At 47.0% G+C, this 16700-nt stretch overlaps 1 protein-coding gene across 1 annotated transcript in view; it reads right to left on the minus strand.

Moving 5' to 3' along the window:
* LOC111154449 (ubiquitin specific peptidase 35) overlaps nucleotides 1-16700 on the minus strand; it is a 51315-nt gene that overhangs the window by 1238 nt on the left and 33377 nt on the right. Inside the window, exons 8-10 of the mRNA XM_022514056.1 lie at nucleotides 3497-3590; nucleotides 2483-2589; nucleotides 694-1948 (exon numbers count right to left, since the gene is read on the minus strand). Coding sequence (XP_022369764.1) covers nucleotides 694-1948; nucleotides 2483-2589; nucleotides 3497-3590 — 1456 coding nt within the window. The remainder of the gene's footprint in view (nucleotides 1-693; nucleotides 1949-2482; nucleotides 2590-3496; nucleotides 3591-16700) is intronic.

Raw genomic sequence — 16700 nt, forward strand, 5'->3', positions numbered from 1 at the left:
AAAGGAGCTCATTCACACAAGACACAAGATGGAGTAACTGATGAGGGCCTGCCAATGGCCCCAGGGAGGAGCACGTCCCACCACACAGGGTCCCCCTCTGGTGTCCTGACACAGCTGTCCAGCTCACTGCCCCGCGAGGAACGAGGAACACGCCCGTCCTCAGACTGAATGGAGGCCAGCCTCACCATTACTCCTCACCCGCCACCCCGCCTCCACCTGGACGGCCCAGCGGAAACCTACAGCCGGCCTGGTGTCCCCACACGGACTCCGGCGCCGCTGCCCACAGGGCGCCGTGGGATGACTGTGGTGGTTCATGGCCTCTGCCGTCCCAGCTGCTAAGTATTCTGATACCGCCCCTGACTCAGAAGAGGGGAGTCGAAGGCATATGAGAGGAGGTTCTGGGCAGCGTGGTCCCCAGGTGCCCCTGGAAGCCTTGACCTTCCACACACAACCCCAGGGTGCCCCTTCGCACGCTCAGGACAAGCGTGAATAAACAACTGGTAATTCCTGAACGTCTGCTCCTCTGAAGTAAGGGGTTCTGTCTGTCGAGTCCGCCTGTACGGTCCTGGCACGAGAGGGTCAACGACAGGGGAGCAGAAGGGGAGCATACAGGGGAGTATCCCACCCGAGGCGGCTGCTGTGCAGGGAAGCCCTCCACCCGGGGATGAGCTCAGAGGCCCCGGGCCTGCTCACCTGCAGGTAAAGGATGTTGTCTTTGGAAATGGCCTCCATCAAATCTTTGTGGAGGGTGGGCTCTGCGCGGCCTCTGGGAGAGCCGGGCTCGGCCTCAGGCCCCTCCCCGGGCCGCTGCCGGTAAAAGAGCACGTAGGCCGTGTCCTTGGGGAAGAAGGAGGTGACATTGCTGACAGACTCGAAGGAGGAGAAGGACACCCGAGTGTCGTTGAACAGGTACCACTGGTTCTCGGGCTCGGGCCTGTCGGCAGCGCCGGGCAAGGGAGCCGGGCGGGCGGCGCCCTCCCGGGCATAGCAGTAGTAGTGGCCGCTCTCCGAGGACACTCCGGAGTGCACGACGACGCTGCAGAGGTCGTAGGCCTGGCCCCGGCCCCCCGCCAGCGGCAGGCGGAGCAGCAAGGGGATGGAGACGTCGTCCAGGATCTTGCGGCGGCGCATGGTGCGCAGGTCGAAGGAGAAGCGCAGCAGGGTCAGGATGAGGTAGCGCGGCCCCTGGCTCAGCTCCACCGCCTTCTCGGCGTCCTGCAGCGAGGCGCACGGCTCGCAGTAGTAGCGGTTCTCCGCTGTCAGCCTTTCGGGGCACAGGAAGTAGTTGACCAGATCCAGGACGGAGCGGGAGCCCTCTCCGGCGGGGGCGGGGGCACCCCGGTGGGTCCCTGGCCCCGGGCTGTCCTCTTCCTTCTCCTTCGTGGTCTCAGCCTCCTTCTCCTTCTCTGCCTTTTCTTCCCCCTCCTCCTCCTCTTTCTCCTCTTCCTCCTCCTCCTCTTGGGTCCTTTCCACCTCCTGTGCCTCTTCCTCCGCTTGCTCTACCCTCTCCACCCTCTCCTCCCCACGGCTCTGCCCCCCAGGCCCCTGGCGGCCCAGGCCTTCCACGTCCAGGACGGAGGTGGGGGCGTCCCCCGTGACACAGTGTTTCCTCTGCCTCCGAGGACCAACCCTGCTTGGAACCTGGGCTTGGGGGGATGACAGGGAGTCCCGGCCGCCCATGTCCTCTGCAGGGAGCATCACCGAGCCCAGGCGGCGGCGGCGACAGCGCTCAGTAGGGGGGAAAGCAAGAGAGAGGTCCGTGAAGGCCTCCTCTCTAGAGGACACATTGAGGCAGCGGAGGCAGCGTATGCGAGTCACAATCTTGCCTCCGAACATCTTCTCCACAGAGGTGGGACTTGGGCTGGGGGGCTCCTCCGGAGGGGACGGCAAGCTGGACTGCTTGAGCTTTTGGCAGATCCTTGTCCCCGTTTTCTCCTCTTCGTGCAGCCTGGAGCAGAGAGCACGGGGATTTCACACACACACGCACGGATCCATTCTCAGTGCTTGGCCCTGATCTGGGCCATCTACCTTATCCAGGGGCCACCCGCTTAGACGTGTGCATGGGTATGCACAGTCCCCACACATAAGTGCCAATGACATCCACACACATGCACTCACAAGCCAGGCACACATGCCACACACTTCCCTCCAGGCAGGCCCACGAACCTGCCATGTGGAGAGGTGCCACGTCTACATGCACATGCTCCCAGTGCTGTGCTGAACACGTGTACACGCATACTCAAGCAAGCAGAACACACGCATACGCACGCACTGACCCCTCCCCAGTCAGGGCTCTGGTGAGCAAATGTCCCTCACATGCAGCCCTGCCACCCCTCACGGCACCCATCACTGCGCCTTCCACAAGTGCAGTGTGGCACCCGCTTCCAGGGACAGGCCATGCAGCGGGGAGAAGGGCTATCCCTCAGGCACCCTCCTCCGGCTCCCAAGCCCCCACGCAGAGCCCGGTCTGGCCCCCCCTTACCGATCCAGCAGGTACTTTAGGTACTCTGAGCAGTCCTGCTGGGTGCCAGGGCTGAACCAGGGTGTCCAGGATGCAGAGAGGAAGTTCTCTGGAGAGATGGCAGGCCGCTAGGACCAAGGCAGGTGGAAGGCACGTCAGGAGCAGGAGGCCACTCACTAATCAGCTCTGCTGCACGCTAGGCCCGAGGGTACCTGGGGACTCTCTGTCCCAAACTTCCTGGCCTCTACCCTGAAGTCCTCCCCACCCCTCATCATCCCTGAACCAGCCTCTCCCACCATGTCCATGCAGCCCATGCGCACGGCCTTAGGTTTGTGGAGATGAACCAATTCTCTAGCGATTTGCTCTCCCCCAGCACACCTATTTCTTTCCAGACCCTTATCCATTGCCATTCCCTCTGTCTAAAACGTCTTCCCTCCATCAAAAGCCTACAGAGTTCAAGACCCAGATGCACGGACACCTGTTCCATGAGTTCTTCCCAATGGTCCCGCCCCCTACCACAATCAGCTCTTCTCTCCCTTGCGTGCACACAACACTGCATTTCCCTCCATTCAAGCGTTACAACTGTTCTCTGCAGCTCCACCTTCCCCACCAGACTATGAGCTCCATGAAGACCCGGACTGTGGCTTCCTCCTCTCTGTGACCCCCACAGGGCCTTACATAATGCCTGGCCAAGGGTTTCAGGTCCCACGAGGGCAGAGACTGAACAAAACAAATACGGCCCTCAGGGGGCCTGGCGATGCCAGTGCTCAGAAATGACAGCAGATGAGACAAGCAACATCTAGCACAAGAGCGTGAATCACTGATGGAAGAGACCTGGCCATCAGCACACAGAAGGGGGCACAAGGAAGCACTCCCTCTCCTGTCCCATGAGGCACCAAACCGACCATGAACCCACGCCAGCCCCAACGCGGGACTCACCAGCATACACCAGGAAGCAGGGCCTTTGACCCAGAAGCAGGGAGGGTGGCAGCCCAGGGCCTCCTCTCCATGGCGCACCAAGCCCCCTGCACTCACCTGGCTGTGCTCTAGGAAGGCAAAGAGCCACTGCAGCTTGGTCATCAGGGGCTGGGAGTTGTTCTCCGTCAGTCTGAGCACACAGTGTCTGAAGCTTCAGAAGAAAGCAAAAGCATCCAGGGTGTAAGCCGAGGGCATCCACGGAGCCTCTCCTCACCCGCAGCCCAGGCAACCCCGGCACCCAGCCTCAAGGCACAGCAGCTACTTCAAGCTCAGGCAAGAAAGAGCAGGTGAACAACCCAGCCTGGACAGTGAAGTCGGCCCCGCAGCTTGTTCCAGTTCAGACAGCCCACGACCCTGAGACTCAAAGGCTCCAGGGTGCTGAGATCCTATAGTCTCGGGGCGGGGAGGCTGGAACTCTCCCGCGGGCGCCAGTCTGCACTGCCATGGTGCACACCCATCTCTTCCCACCCCCTCCCCCCGGAAACGGCCTTCAGAGCCACGCAGAGCAGCTGGCCTTGCTGCAACCGGGTCCCTCCCAGTCTGCTCTCACAGCCCCTTCTCGGGACCCCCGCGCCATGGCCCTAAGACCACCCAAGTGGTTCTGCTGCCTTCAAATGAGGGAGGCAGGGGTCCATGTGAGGAGTGCACTGCACAAGGAGGATACGGCAGGGAGAGACAGTCTCCTGACAACCAGGTGGGACCCTGCAGGAGAGGGGAAGGAGGCCCTGCTGCCACCAGCACTGCCTTGGAGCGAGCCAATTCCCAGGCCTCACCTTAGCTCCTGTGCTCACAAACAGCTCTGGGTAGCCAGGTCAGGCATCTTTCCAACCTGAGCCTGCTGCACAGAACAGTGTTACCCAAGTGTGACCCCCTTGCCATCCATCACAAAGTTCAAGTGCAGGAGCTGAGGGAGCAGTTAGGGACATGTACAGCAATGTGACCTCACTACCATCATGTAAGCACTTGATCAGTATTCTGGTAGGTCGTCTGACTGTATTTTACAAAAATTAACAGTCTGTAGCAGACTGGACACTGGAAAAACTAGACCTTCACCAGGTCTGAGAAGCACACACGTTAGGAAGTGCTCGAGAGTTAGCTCTGACCTCCCCACAACAGACCTGAAGCTCAGAGAGGAGAAACCTACTTGAAGTCATACCACAAGCCAGGGCAAAGCTTCTTGCTCTGTTTCTTTTTTAAAAAGATGCCTAAGTGTGGTGCCGGTGAAAGATGAGTCAAATGGATCAACAGGATAGAACAGAGAGCCAGAAACAAGCCCCAAAATACCGTCCACTGACCTTGGACAAAGGAGCAAAGGCAAAACAAGGGAGAAAAAACCAGTCTTATCAACAAATGGAACATTTGGACACCCACAAGAAAAATACACACACCAAGACACATACCTCACAATCATCCCACAAAATTAACTCAAGATGGACCAGAGACCTAAATATAAAACACAAAATGATAAAATTCTCAGGCAATAACACAGGAGATAACCTCTATGACCTTTGGTATGGTGATGCCTTTTTAGAGGCAGCACCAAAGACATGATCTGTGAAAATAATTAATAAGCTGGATTTCCTTAAAATTAAATTCTTCTGTTCTGGGAAAGAAAACAACCAGAGAATTAAAAGACAAGTCAGAGTCTTGAAGAAAATATTTGCAAAAGACCCATCCGATAAAGGTCTGTTATCCAAAATATACAAATAATTCTTAAAACAATAAGAAAACCAACAACCTATTTTAAAAAGGGCCAAATACAGAGAAAGGGGAGTGTCCAAGTTGGTGGCATAGTGAGATCCGGAACCCCAAAGACACACCCAATCCACAGCTCCCTCTGGATCGGGTCCCTCCGAAAAAGATCTGAAAACTAGAAGAACTGCTTTTCCACGACCAAGGACAGAAGGACCACCCTGAGATGCCTCAGAGGGGCTTAGACAGAGTCTTGCCAAAAAACCCCACCCCGCCAGTAAAGACACACAACAGGGAGGGATGGTCCTAGACAGGCGCTTCCGCCAGGGGACAGAAGAGTTGATGCCTCCCGCCTAGCACCCCAGAGCCTGGGATCTTTACTGGAGAGAGAGGAGCCTCCAGAACATGGGACTGGCTAAGCCAGGGGTCCCAAAGTACTCTGATAAACTGAGCTCTGCCCCGGAGGGCTTGACCCGAGCTCCAAGGAAAAAAAACACAGTTTGCAAAATGCCTGAACTGTAGGTCTGATCAATTTATTTCCAGATCTGGAGACAACAGCTAGAGGAACAGGGACAGCTGAGAAGCCCCCTGGTGACAGGGGCCCCGGGGGGCCACCATCATCGCACCACAGACAGGGTGCCAGCATGGGTAGGCAGACTCGGCCAGGCACCCAGCCTCCACTACCTCGCTGGAAGGGACAGGAGTGCATCCACTGAGTCAGACCACACAGGGAGTGGTAGTGTTTCCCCACTCCAGGCTAAGACAGCGAGTGCAAACCGTCATGGAGTTCTGGCACTCCAGAGTGAGAATCTGCTAGTGCAGGTGGGCGGACGCAACAATCCCCCGGCCCCCCGAGCAGGGACATGTGTGCAGAGGAGGCACTCTCCCACCGCACTGCCGAAGCCCAGGGGTGTATACAGTCCCACCATTTCTCTGCCGTCCTTCTGAAGCCAGCTAACAAGCCCATTCCCTACACTCTCTGGCTGTCTTGCTCAAGCAAGTGGGTACGCCCAACCCACACAGGAGATGCCCCTAGATCACCCGGCCCTCATGGCCCAAGACGGCTATGGTTAGCAAGCTGTGCACAAAGCTAACACACAGAAAGTTCCTGGCAGGGGGCGCCTGGGTGGCTCAGTGGGTTAAAGCCTCTGCCTTCGGCTCAGGTCATGATCCCAGGGTCCTGGGATGGAGCCCCACATCGGGCTCTCTGCTCCTTGGGGAGCCTGCTTTCTCCTCTCTCCCTCTGCCTGCCTCTCTGCCTACTTGTGATCTCTGTCTCTCAAATAAATAAGTAAAATCTTTAAAAAAAAAAAAGAAAGTTCCTGGCAGGCTACCCACCCCCACCCCCAGGACACTGCACAGGCCACAGACTGAAACACAACCTGACTCTGCCTATGAAAAAAGCCAAATACTTAGTCCAGAGCATCAGCCAGAAGGACAGGCTTCAGGTTTCCCACCTATCTAGAGGCTGAGAAAGCCCTTCCTGAACAGGAGCAAGGAGACAGAACATTGTGTACACCCTTCGCCTCACTCCTGCTGGAGGGAACTCCCAGAAAGGAGCTTGGCTGGTGCCCTGATTTTGAAAACTGTTGTCCAGGGAACACTTCCAGATCTGACCTGGAGGCTGGCAGGGATTACTACTGTAGCAACATAGGACCCAACATATTCACATACTTCACAAGCTACTGCCTGAGAGTCTGGCTTTCCATCACCTGAAACTAGGTGCTAAATGAGGTCCCTACCTTTGGATCACTGACAGGTCTTAGAACCTGCTCAAATGGGGTCATATCAATAGGGACATATGAAGAATAAATCCGGTGATTTAGCAAATTACAAAAGTTCAAGAGACAACCAAGAACCAGGACAAGAGTGACCAAGAATCCACCTACAAAAGGCCACGCCTTGAAGACAAAGAGGTGGCTGTTCTGCCTAATACGGAAAACAGAGGCAGAGAGTCAAGGAAGATGAGGCAACAGAACTGTGCTCCAAACAAAAGAACAAGATAAGGGAGTCTGCTTCTCCCTCTCCCTTTCCCTCTGCCCACCCCCCCCCCCCCCCCTCAAACCCCCTCCCCCAAAAAAAAAAAAACTTAAAAAAAAAAAAAAAAAAGAACAAGATAACACCTCAGAGAAAGACCTTAAGGATGAGGTCTTAATCTTAATCTTAATCTACCTGATAAAGAATTCAAATGAATGAGCATAAACATGTTTACCAAACTTGGGGAAGGGGCAGCGGTGGGGACTAGATGAACACAGTGAGAAATTCTACAACAAAACAGCATGGTGAGAAAGTACCAAAAGGAAGTCACAGAGGTAAAGAACGTGACAACTCAAATGAAAAACAGACTAGAGCAGCTCCACAGCAGAATGGATGAGATAAGAGAAACCAGCAAGCAGGAAGACAAACCAGTGGAACTCACCCAGACCAAACAGCAAAAAGGAAACAGAATTTTAGAAGAATAAAGGTAACTTAAGGCACCTCGGAGACAATATCAAATGGAATAACATTCATGTTAGAGGGGTTCCAGTAGAAGAAAGAAAGGGCCAGGAAATGTATCTGAAGAAACAGGCTGAAGACTTCTCTAACCTGCGGAAAGAAACAGACGTCCAAGTGTAGAAAACCCAGAGAGTTTCAAATAAGATGAACCCAAAGACAGCCATGGCAAGAAACATTATCATTAAAATGTCAAAACTTAAAGCATCTTAAAAGCAGCAAGAGAATAACAAGTTTTTACCTACAAAAATTTTTTTAAAATAAAAATAAAACCATGAAGGCTACTAACAGCTTTGTCAGCAGAAATTTGACAAGCCAGATGAGAGTGGCAGTGACATATTCAAAGTGCTGAAAAGAGAAATTTACAACTGAGAACACTCTACCCTGCAAGGTTATCATTCAAATTTGAAGGAGAGATAAAGAGCTTTAAAGATAAGCAAAAACTAAGGGAATTTATCACTACTAAATAGGCCTTATGAAAAATATTAAACTTCTTTAAGCTGAAAAGAAATGTCACTAATAACAAAAACATGCACAGAAATAAAAATCTCACTGGAAAAGCTAAATACATAGTAAAGATAATGGATTAATCAGTTAGTTACAAAGGTACTAAGAAGATTAAAAGATAAAACTCACAAAATTAACTAAAACTATGATAATTAGCTAATATATACATTTAAAAAGATGTAAAAAGAGATAACAAAAACATGAAACTAGAAAGGCACCCGGGTGGCTCAGTAGGTTAAGCAACCAATTCTTGGTCTCAGCTTGGGTTATGATCTCAGGGATGTGAGATCGAGCCCCATATCAAGCACTGCAGTGGGCTCTGCACTCAGCAAGGAATCTGCTGGAGATCCTCTCCGTCGTCCTTTCCCTCCCCCCAACCCTGTTTGAATGCACATGTGTTCTTACTCTCTCAAGAAAACAAAAAACAAAAACATGAAACTAGGGAGGGGAGTAAAATGTAATTTTCAAGTGTGTTCAACCATTAGTTGCTATCAACCTAAAATAAAATGTAATTAGATAAATATGATGTCTGTGGACATCACAGTAACCACACACCAAAACTTAGAATAAATACACAAAGAAAATGAGAAAGGAGTCCAACATACTATTTTAAAACATCATAAAACCACAAAGGAAGAGAGAGAAAGAAAGGAACTACACACAAAGGCAGAAAACAATTAACAAAATGGCAATAAGTACATAGCTCTCAATAATTACTTTAAATGTAAATGGACTAAATTCTTCAATCAAAAGTGAGCTGAATGGATAAAAAACAATACCTATCCATATACTGCCTACCAAAGACTCACTTCAGAAGTCAGGACACAGACTGACAGTGAAGGGATGGGAGAAAAGAAAGATACTCCATGCAAATGTAAATGAAAAGAAAGCTGGGGAAACTGCACTCACATCAAACAAAATGGAATTTAAAACAAATACTATAAGACAAAGAGGGGCACCACATAATGGTAGAGGGGCTGACCCAGTAAGAAAATATAATATTTATAAATCTGGGGTCTCCCAGGTGGCTCAGTTGTTAGGCATCTGCCTTCAACTCAGGTCATGATCCCAGGGTCCTGGGATTGAGCCCCACATTGTGCTCCCTGCTTGGCAGGAAGCCTGCTTCTCCCTCTCCCACTCTCCCTGCTTGTGTTCCCTCTCTCATTGTCTGTCAAATAAATAAATAAATAATCTTTTTAAAAAAATTTATAAATACGTATGCATCTAAAATAGGAGCGCCAAAATATACAAAGCAAATATTAACACACTTAAAGAGAGAAAAGGAGAACAATACAACAGTAAGGGATTTTAACACCTCACTTACATCAATGATCAATCAACCAAATGGAAAATTAGTAAGGGAACATCAGCCATCAGCAACACATTAGACCAGATGAACTTAACAGAAAAATACAAAACATTCCATCCAAAACCAGGAGAATAGACTTTCTTCTCAAATGCACATGGTATATTATGCAGATCTATCACACATTAGGTGACAAAAGCAGTCTCAATAAATTCAAGAAGACTGAAAACATATCAAGCATCTTCTCTAACCACTATGGTATAAAACCAGAAATCATTTACAAGAAGGAAATGGGAAAAACCACAAATCTGTGGAGAGTAAACAATGTGTTACAACTGAACAACTAGAAGAGATCAAAGATCAAAGAAGAAATTTTTAAAATACCTAGAGATAAAACAGAAATATCCCACACACACAAAAACAGAAATACAACATACCAAAATCTATGGGATCCAGTAAAATAAGTTCTAAGAGGGAAACTCAGAGTAATCTGGGCCTACCTCAAGAAACAAAAGAAATCTCAAACCATTTAACTTTACACCTAAAAGAACTAGAAAAAGAACAAAGCTCACAGTTTAAAAAAAAAAAAAAAAGGAAATAATAAAGATCAGAGCACAAATAAATGAAATAGAAACTTAGAGCACAAGAGAAATGATCAATGAAACTGAAAGCTGGTTCTTTGAAAACAAAATTGACAAACGTTTAGGTACATTAACAAAGAAAAGAGGACTCAAATAAATAAAATCAAAAGTGAAAAAAATGTTACAATTGATGCCAAAGAAATACAAACACTCATAGGATACTACTATGGACTATAAAAACAATAAAGTGGGCAACCTAGAAAAAATGGATAAATTCTGAGAAATTTACATTAGTTCTAGGAAATCTAAGGATACTGATGACTAGTAAGGAGACTGAATCAGTAATCAAAAAAGTCCCAACAAACTGAGGTCCAGGACCAGACACTTCACTGGTGAATTCTACCAAAAATTCTAAGAATATGAATACTGGGTATCTAGCCTTCACAAATTCTTCCAAAAAACTGAAGAAGAGGGAAAGCTTCCAAACTCATTTTATGAAGCCAGCACTACCCTGATACCAAAAACAGACAAGGATACCACCACACACAAAACAGAAAGCTACAAGCCAATATCCCTGATGAATACAGATGCAAAAATTGTCAACGAAATATTAGCAAACTGAGTTCAACAATACATTGAAAGGATCATATACCATGGCCAAGTGGGGTTTATTCCAGGGATTCAAGGATGGCTCAACATCCACAAATTATCATGATATATCACACTAAATGTAATGTAAATTTCATATAATCTCAATAGAGAAAAAGATTTTGACAAAATTCAATATCCACTTATGAAAAAAATTCTCAACAAAATGCATACACAGGGAATGAAACTTAACATAAAAAAGGTCACATATGACAAACCCACAGCTAACATTATACTCAACAGTGAAAGCTTAACAAAACAAAGATATTCAGTATTCCCACTTCCATCCAACATAGTACTAGAAGTCCTAGGCACAGCAATTAGGCAGGAAAAATAAATAAAAGGCATACAATACACACAATATATATATATACACACACACTATATATATTCCATACACACATACACCCACACACCCTGTTTTTTTAATCCATTCATCTGTTTTTTGACACTTGGGTTGTACACACACAATGGAATACTACTCAATCATTAAATTAAAAACATAAAATAAATTTAAAAATAGGGCCCCTGGGTGGCTCAGTAAGCAACTGACTTTTATTTTGGCTCAGGTCATGATCTCAGGATCTTGAGATCAAGCCCTGTGTTGGGCTCCAGGCTCTGTGGGGAGTCTGCTTGGGATGCTTTCCCTCTCCCTTGGCCACCCCCCTCAAATAAATAAATAAATCTTTTAAAAATAAATAAATAAATAAAAATCATGCTCTTTCCAACCTGGATGGACCTTAAGGATATTAAGCTAAATGAAATAAGTAAGACAGAAAGGACAAATACACCACGATTTCACTTATGTGTGGAATCTATAAAACAAAACCAAGACTCACAGAGACAGACTGCTGGTTGCCAGAGAGGAGGAGCATTGGCAGGGGTGAAACAGGTGAAAGGAATTAAGGAGTACAAACTTCCAGTTAAAAATAATTCATGAGCATGGGGAGTACAGTCAATAATATTGTATTAACACTGTAAAGCGACAGATTACAGTAACTAGACTTCTCCTGGTGACCATTTCCCGATGTATACTAATGTCAGATCACTGTGTTGTACACCTGAAACATAATATTGTATGTCGATCATAACTCAATTTTAAAAAGGGCCAAACATCTTTTTTTTTTCTAAGATTTTTTATTTATTTATTTGACAGATCACAAGTAGGCAGAGAGGCAGGCAGAGAGAGAGAGGAGGAAGCAGTCTCCCCACTAAGCAGAGAGCCCGATGGGAGGCTCGATCCCAGGACCCTGGGATCATGACCTGAGCTGAAGGCAGAGGCTTTAACCCACAGAGCCACCCAGGCGCCCCAAAAAGGGCCAAACATCTTAACAAACACCTCACCAAAGATACAGAGATTCCAAATAAGCACATAAAAAGATGTTCCTCGTCATAGGTCATCAGAGAAATGCCAATTAAAACAAAATGGGGGGGGCGCCTGGGTGGCTCAGTGGGTTAAAGCCTCTGTCTTCAGCTCAGGTCATGATCCCAGGGTCCTGGGATCGAGCTCCGCATTGGGCTCTCTGCCCCACATTGGGCTCTCTGCTTCCTCCTCTCTCTCTGCCTGCTTCTCTGCTTACTTGTGATCTCTGTCTGTTAAATAAATAAATAAATAAATAAATAAATAAATAAAATTTTTAAAAAAACAAAAACAAAAGCAAAATGGGTTCTGGTCTAAGATGGCAATAAGAAGGACGCTGAGCTCACATTCTCCAGACATACCAAACCTACTCCTACTTATAGAGCCATTCCTCGTGAAGAACTAGGGTTGATTGGACAGCTTCTGCACGACCAACTGGAGAACATCATGAAAGACAGAGATAGAGATGGAAACCAAGGTTCAGAACCCCCACCACCAACTCTGCGAACTGCCATGGGGAGGAACCGTCCTGAGGGACCATGAGATCTGTCTATGCTGAAGCACAGTTGAAAAAAGAAAAAAACCTCTCTTTAAAAAAGCAACAATAGGGTGCCTGGGTGGCTCAGTGGGTTAAGCTTCTGCCTTCAGCTCAGGTCATGATCCCAGGGTCCTGGGATCCAGCCCAACATCAGGCGCTCTGCTCATCGGAGAAACTGCTTCCCCCTCTCTCTGCCTCTCGGCCTACTTGTGATCACTGTGTCAAATAAATAAAATCTTAAAAATAAATAAAAATAAAAATAAAAAATAAAAAAGCAACAATATAAAGGAACCAGCCCTAGAACCCTGCCAAACAGCAGGGGAACTGCTGGAACTTCCTCTGGACAAAAGGGCTGTTGAGCACCACAGTTTATGATCCCCTCCAGCCTGAGAGCACAGACAAGAGCAAGACCCAGGCACCATGGCTGTCCTGCCCCTTCCCTGGGCCCCAGGCCTCTCGCCCATCCCAGGCTGAGCCGTCCCACCAGGGTAGCCCCAGGACAGCACACACCCCGACGCCCCCGGTCAGCCTGTTACAGCTACAGCCATCTCGCCAAGGTGACACAGTCACAAAGGACCCTGGAACACACCAGGCCCGTACCACTTGGACCCCAGAAGGCTTGCCAGGGCACCCCCAGCTCAGGGCACTCGAAGAACTCCTAGCTCACACCTGCTTTGTGCTAGCCACCCCACCAGGGCACCCCAACTTGCCGAGCATCCGGGACACCACAGCTTGAAACCACTCCAGCCTCAACCGTCCTGCAACAGCCCCCTCCATGCCGAGTACTCCGGGATGCCCCAGCCCACACCCTGTCTCGGCTCCAGCTACCACAAGCTACCCCCTGCATGAAGCACCCTGGGATACCACGGCCCACATGGGCCACAGTTGCAGCCACCCAGCAGAGATGCCCTCCGCACCGAGCACCCTGGGACCACCCCGGCTTGCACCGGCTTCAGCTCCAGCTGCCCTGCCTGGGTCTAAAGGGAGTCTCTTGTAGGCAGTATCTCGATGGCTCGTTTTTGTTTTAAAGAGAGGGAGAGAAAGAATCGTAAGGAGGCTCCACACCCAGGGCAGAACCCCACACAAGGTTTGATCTCACAACTCTGAAATCATGACTGGAGCTGAAATCAAGAGTCTGAGGCTTGGGGCGCCTGGGTGGCTCAGTGGGTTAAGGCCTCTGCCTTCAGCTCAGGTCATGATCCCGGGGTCCTGGGATCCAGCCCCGCATTGGGCTCTCTGCTCAGCGAAGAGCCTGCCTCCCCGCTCTCGCTCTATCTCTCTGCCTACTTGTGATCTCTATCAAATAAATAAATACAAATCTTAAAAAAAAAAAAAAAAAAAAAAAGCATCCGAGGCTTAACTGACTGAGCCACCCAGACACCCCTGGGTGTTGTTTATCCATTTTACTGCACTGCCCTGTGTTTTCTGATTGCAGCATTTAGACCAGGTACATTTTAAATTTAAGTAATTATTGATAGGTACATATTTATATTTTTTTAAATTGTCTCTATTGTTTTTAATCATTCTTCTCTGTTCCTTTCTTCTCCTGTACTCTTTTCCTTGTGACTGATGACCTTCCCTAATGTTAAGCTTGGCTTTCTATTTTTTGTGTATTACAGGTTTTGGGTTTGTGGTAACCATCAGGTTCATATATGGCATTCTAAGTATACAGCAGTCTATATTAAGTTGATGGTCACCTAAGTTCAAACACATTCTAAAAGAACTTTTTACTCCTACCACATTTTATGTCTATGTTGACATACACTACATTTTTTTTACTCATAATTATCTTACTTCTAATTATAGTTTTTTCCCCCCATTTTAAAGAAATATTTTTAATGTTTCTTACAAGGCCACTCTAGCGGTGGTGAACTCCTTTAACTTTGTCTGGGAAACTCTATCTCTCCTCCAATTCTAAATGATAACCTTGCCAGGTGGAGTATTCTCTATTGTAGGTTTTTCCCTTTCACTGCTTTGAAAGGAAATGGTGCCCCTCCCTTGTGGCCTGCAAAGAACGTGCCCAGGCAGGCCAGATGAAGCCAGACTGCCCGTGAGCCAGAAGGCCTGGGGTGCTTAGGGCAGGCGGAGCCCTGGGGCCGTGTTAGGAGCCAAGGCCAGTGCACGCTGGGGTGTCTGAGACAATCCATGCAATCCATGCAAATGGCAGCAAGCAGGCTCCCACGCAAACCAAAGGCAGGAAAACAATACTCAGATAAACTTTAAGACAAAGACTGTGACAGGAGAAAAAGAAAAGCATTCCATAGTAACAAAGGCATCGATCCAACAAGAGGCTGAAAGGAGAGCAACACACCACTAAGCCACCAGTGGTCAATGAAGAAATCAAAGGGGAAATAAAAAAATACATGGAAACAAATGAAAATGCAAACACAACAGTCCACGGTCTTTGGGATGCAGCAAAAGCAGTTCTAAAAGGGAAGTTTATAGTAATATAGGCCTACGTCAAGTTCAAGAAAAATCTCAGACCAGCAGACTAACCTTACACCTTGAGGAACTTCAAGAACAAAGCCTAAGGTTAGTAAATGCAAAGAAATAATAAAGATCATAGCAGAGATAAATGAAACAGAGACTAAAAAATATCAATGAAATAAAGAGCTGGTTCTTTAAAAATATTTCTTAAAAACTGATAACTCTTTATCAAGAAAAAAAGAGAGGACCCAACTAAACAAAATCAGAAATGGAAGAGAAACAACAACTGACACCACAGAAAGACAAGGGACTTGAAGAGACTACTGCAAACACTACGTGCCACCGAACTGGACAACCTCGAAGAAATGGAGACATTCCAGCTTCTAAAACTGGGTCAAGAAGAAACAGACCATCTGAACAGACCAATTACTAATAACACAATTGAATCAGTAATCAAATAACTACCAACAAAAGTCCAAGACCAGACAGATTCACACGTAAATTCTACCAAACATTTAAAGAAAAGATAAGACCTATCTCTCTTCAAACTACTCCCCCCACCCAAAAAAAAGGAAGAAAAAGGAAAGCTACCAAATATATTCCATGTTAAAACAACAACAAAGAAAAAACAAATACCAGAACCAGTCAAAGACACTACAAAAAAAGGAAACCCCAGGCCGATATTCCTGATGAACACAGATGCGAAAATCCTCAACCAAGTATTAGCAAACCAATTCAACAGTGCATTACAAGGTCCATGCACCACAATAAAGCTGGATTTATTCTGGGGTACACAAACAACACAATATTCACAAATCAATCAAAGTGATACATACTAACAAAAGATAAAAATCTCAATCATCTCAATAGACACAGAAAAAGCATTTGGGAAAATTTAACATCTCTTCATGGTAACAAACAACTCTCCCTGTGTTAGAACATACCTCAACATAATAAAGGTCCTGTATGAAAAACCCACCGCTAACATCATACTTGATGGTGAAAAACAGAGCCCCTCCTATAAGATCAGGAGCAAGACAAGGATGTCCACTCTCACCACTATTATTCAACATGGAGCTGAAGTCCAACAATCAGATAAGAAATAAAAGACATCCAAATCGACCATAAGAGACTCTTAATCTCACAAAACAAACTGAGGGTTGCTGGGGGTAGGGGGGTAGGAAGAGGGTGGTTGGGTTATGGACATTGGGGAAGGTATGTGCTATGGTGAGTGCTATGAAGTGTGTAAACTTGGCGATTCACAGACCTGTACCCCTGGGGCTAATAATACATTATATGTTAATTTAAAAATTAAAAAAAAAAAAAAAAGACATCCAAATCGGTAAGAAGGTAAACCATCACTATTTGCAGGTACCATACTCTACACAGAAAATCCTAAAGACTCTACCTTTTCAAAAAACTATCAGAATAAACTAATTCAGTAAAGTTGCAGAATACAAAATTAATACACAGAAATCCATTGCATTTATATATGCTAATAACAAAGTAGCAGAAAGACAAATTAAGCAAATAATTCTATTTATAATTGCATCAATAGAATAAAATACCTAGGAATAAACTTAACCAAGGAGGTAAAAGACCTGTACTCTGAAAACAATCAAACAATCAATGAAAGAATTGAAGATGACACAAATGGAAAAATATTCTATGTTCATGGATTCGAAAAATTAATATTGTTAACATGTCCA

This window comes from Enhydra lutris, unplaced genomic scaffold (genome assembly GCF_002288905.1).
Source record: "Enhydra lutris kenyoni isolate GAN:26980312 unplaced genomic scaffold, ASM228890v2 scaffoldscaffold37, whole genome shotgun sequence".
Lineage (NCBI taxonomy): Eukaryota > Metazoa > Chordata > Mammalia > Carnivora > Mustelidae > Enhydra > Enhydra lutris.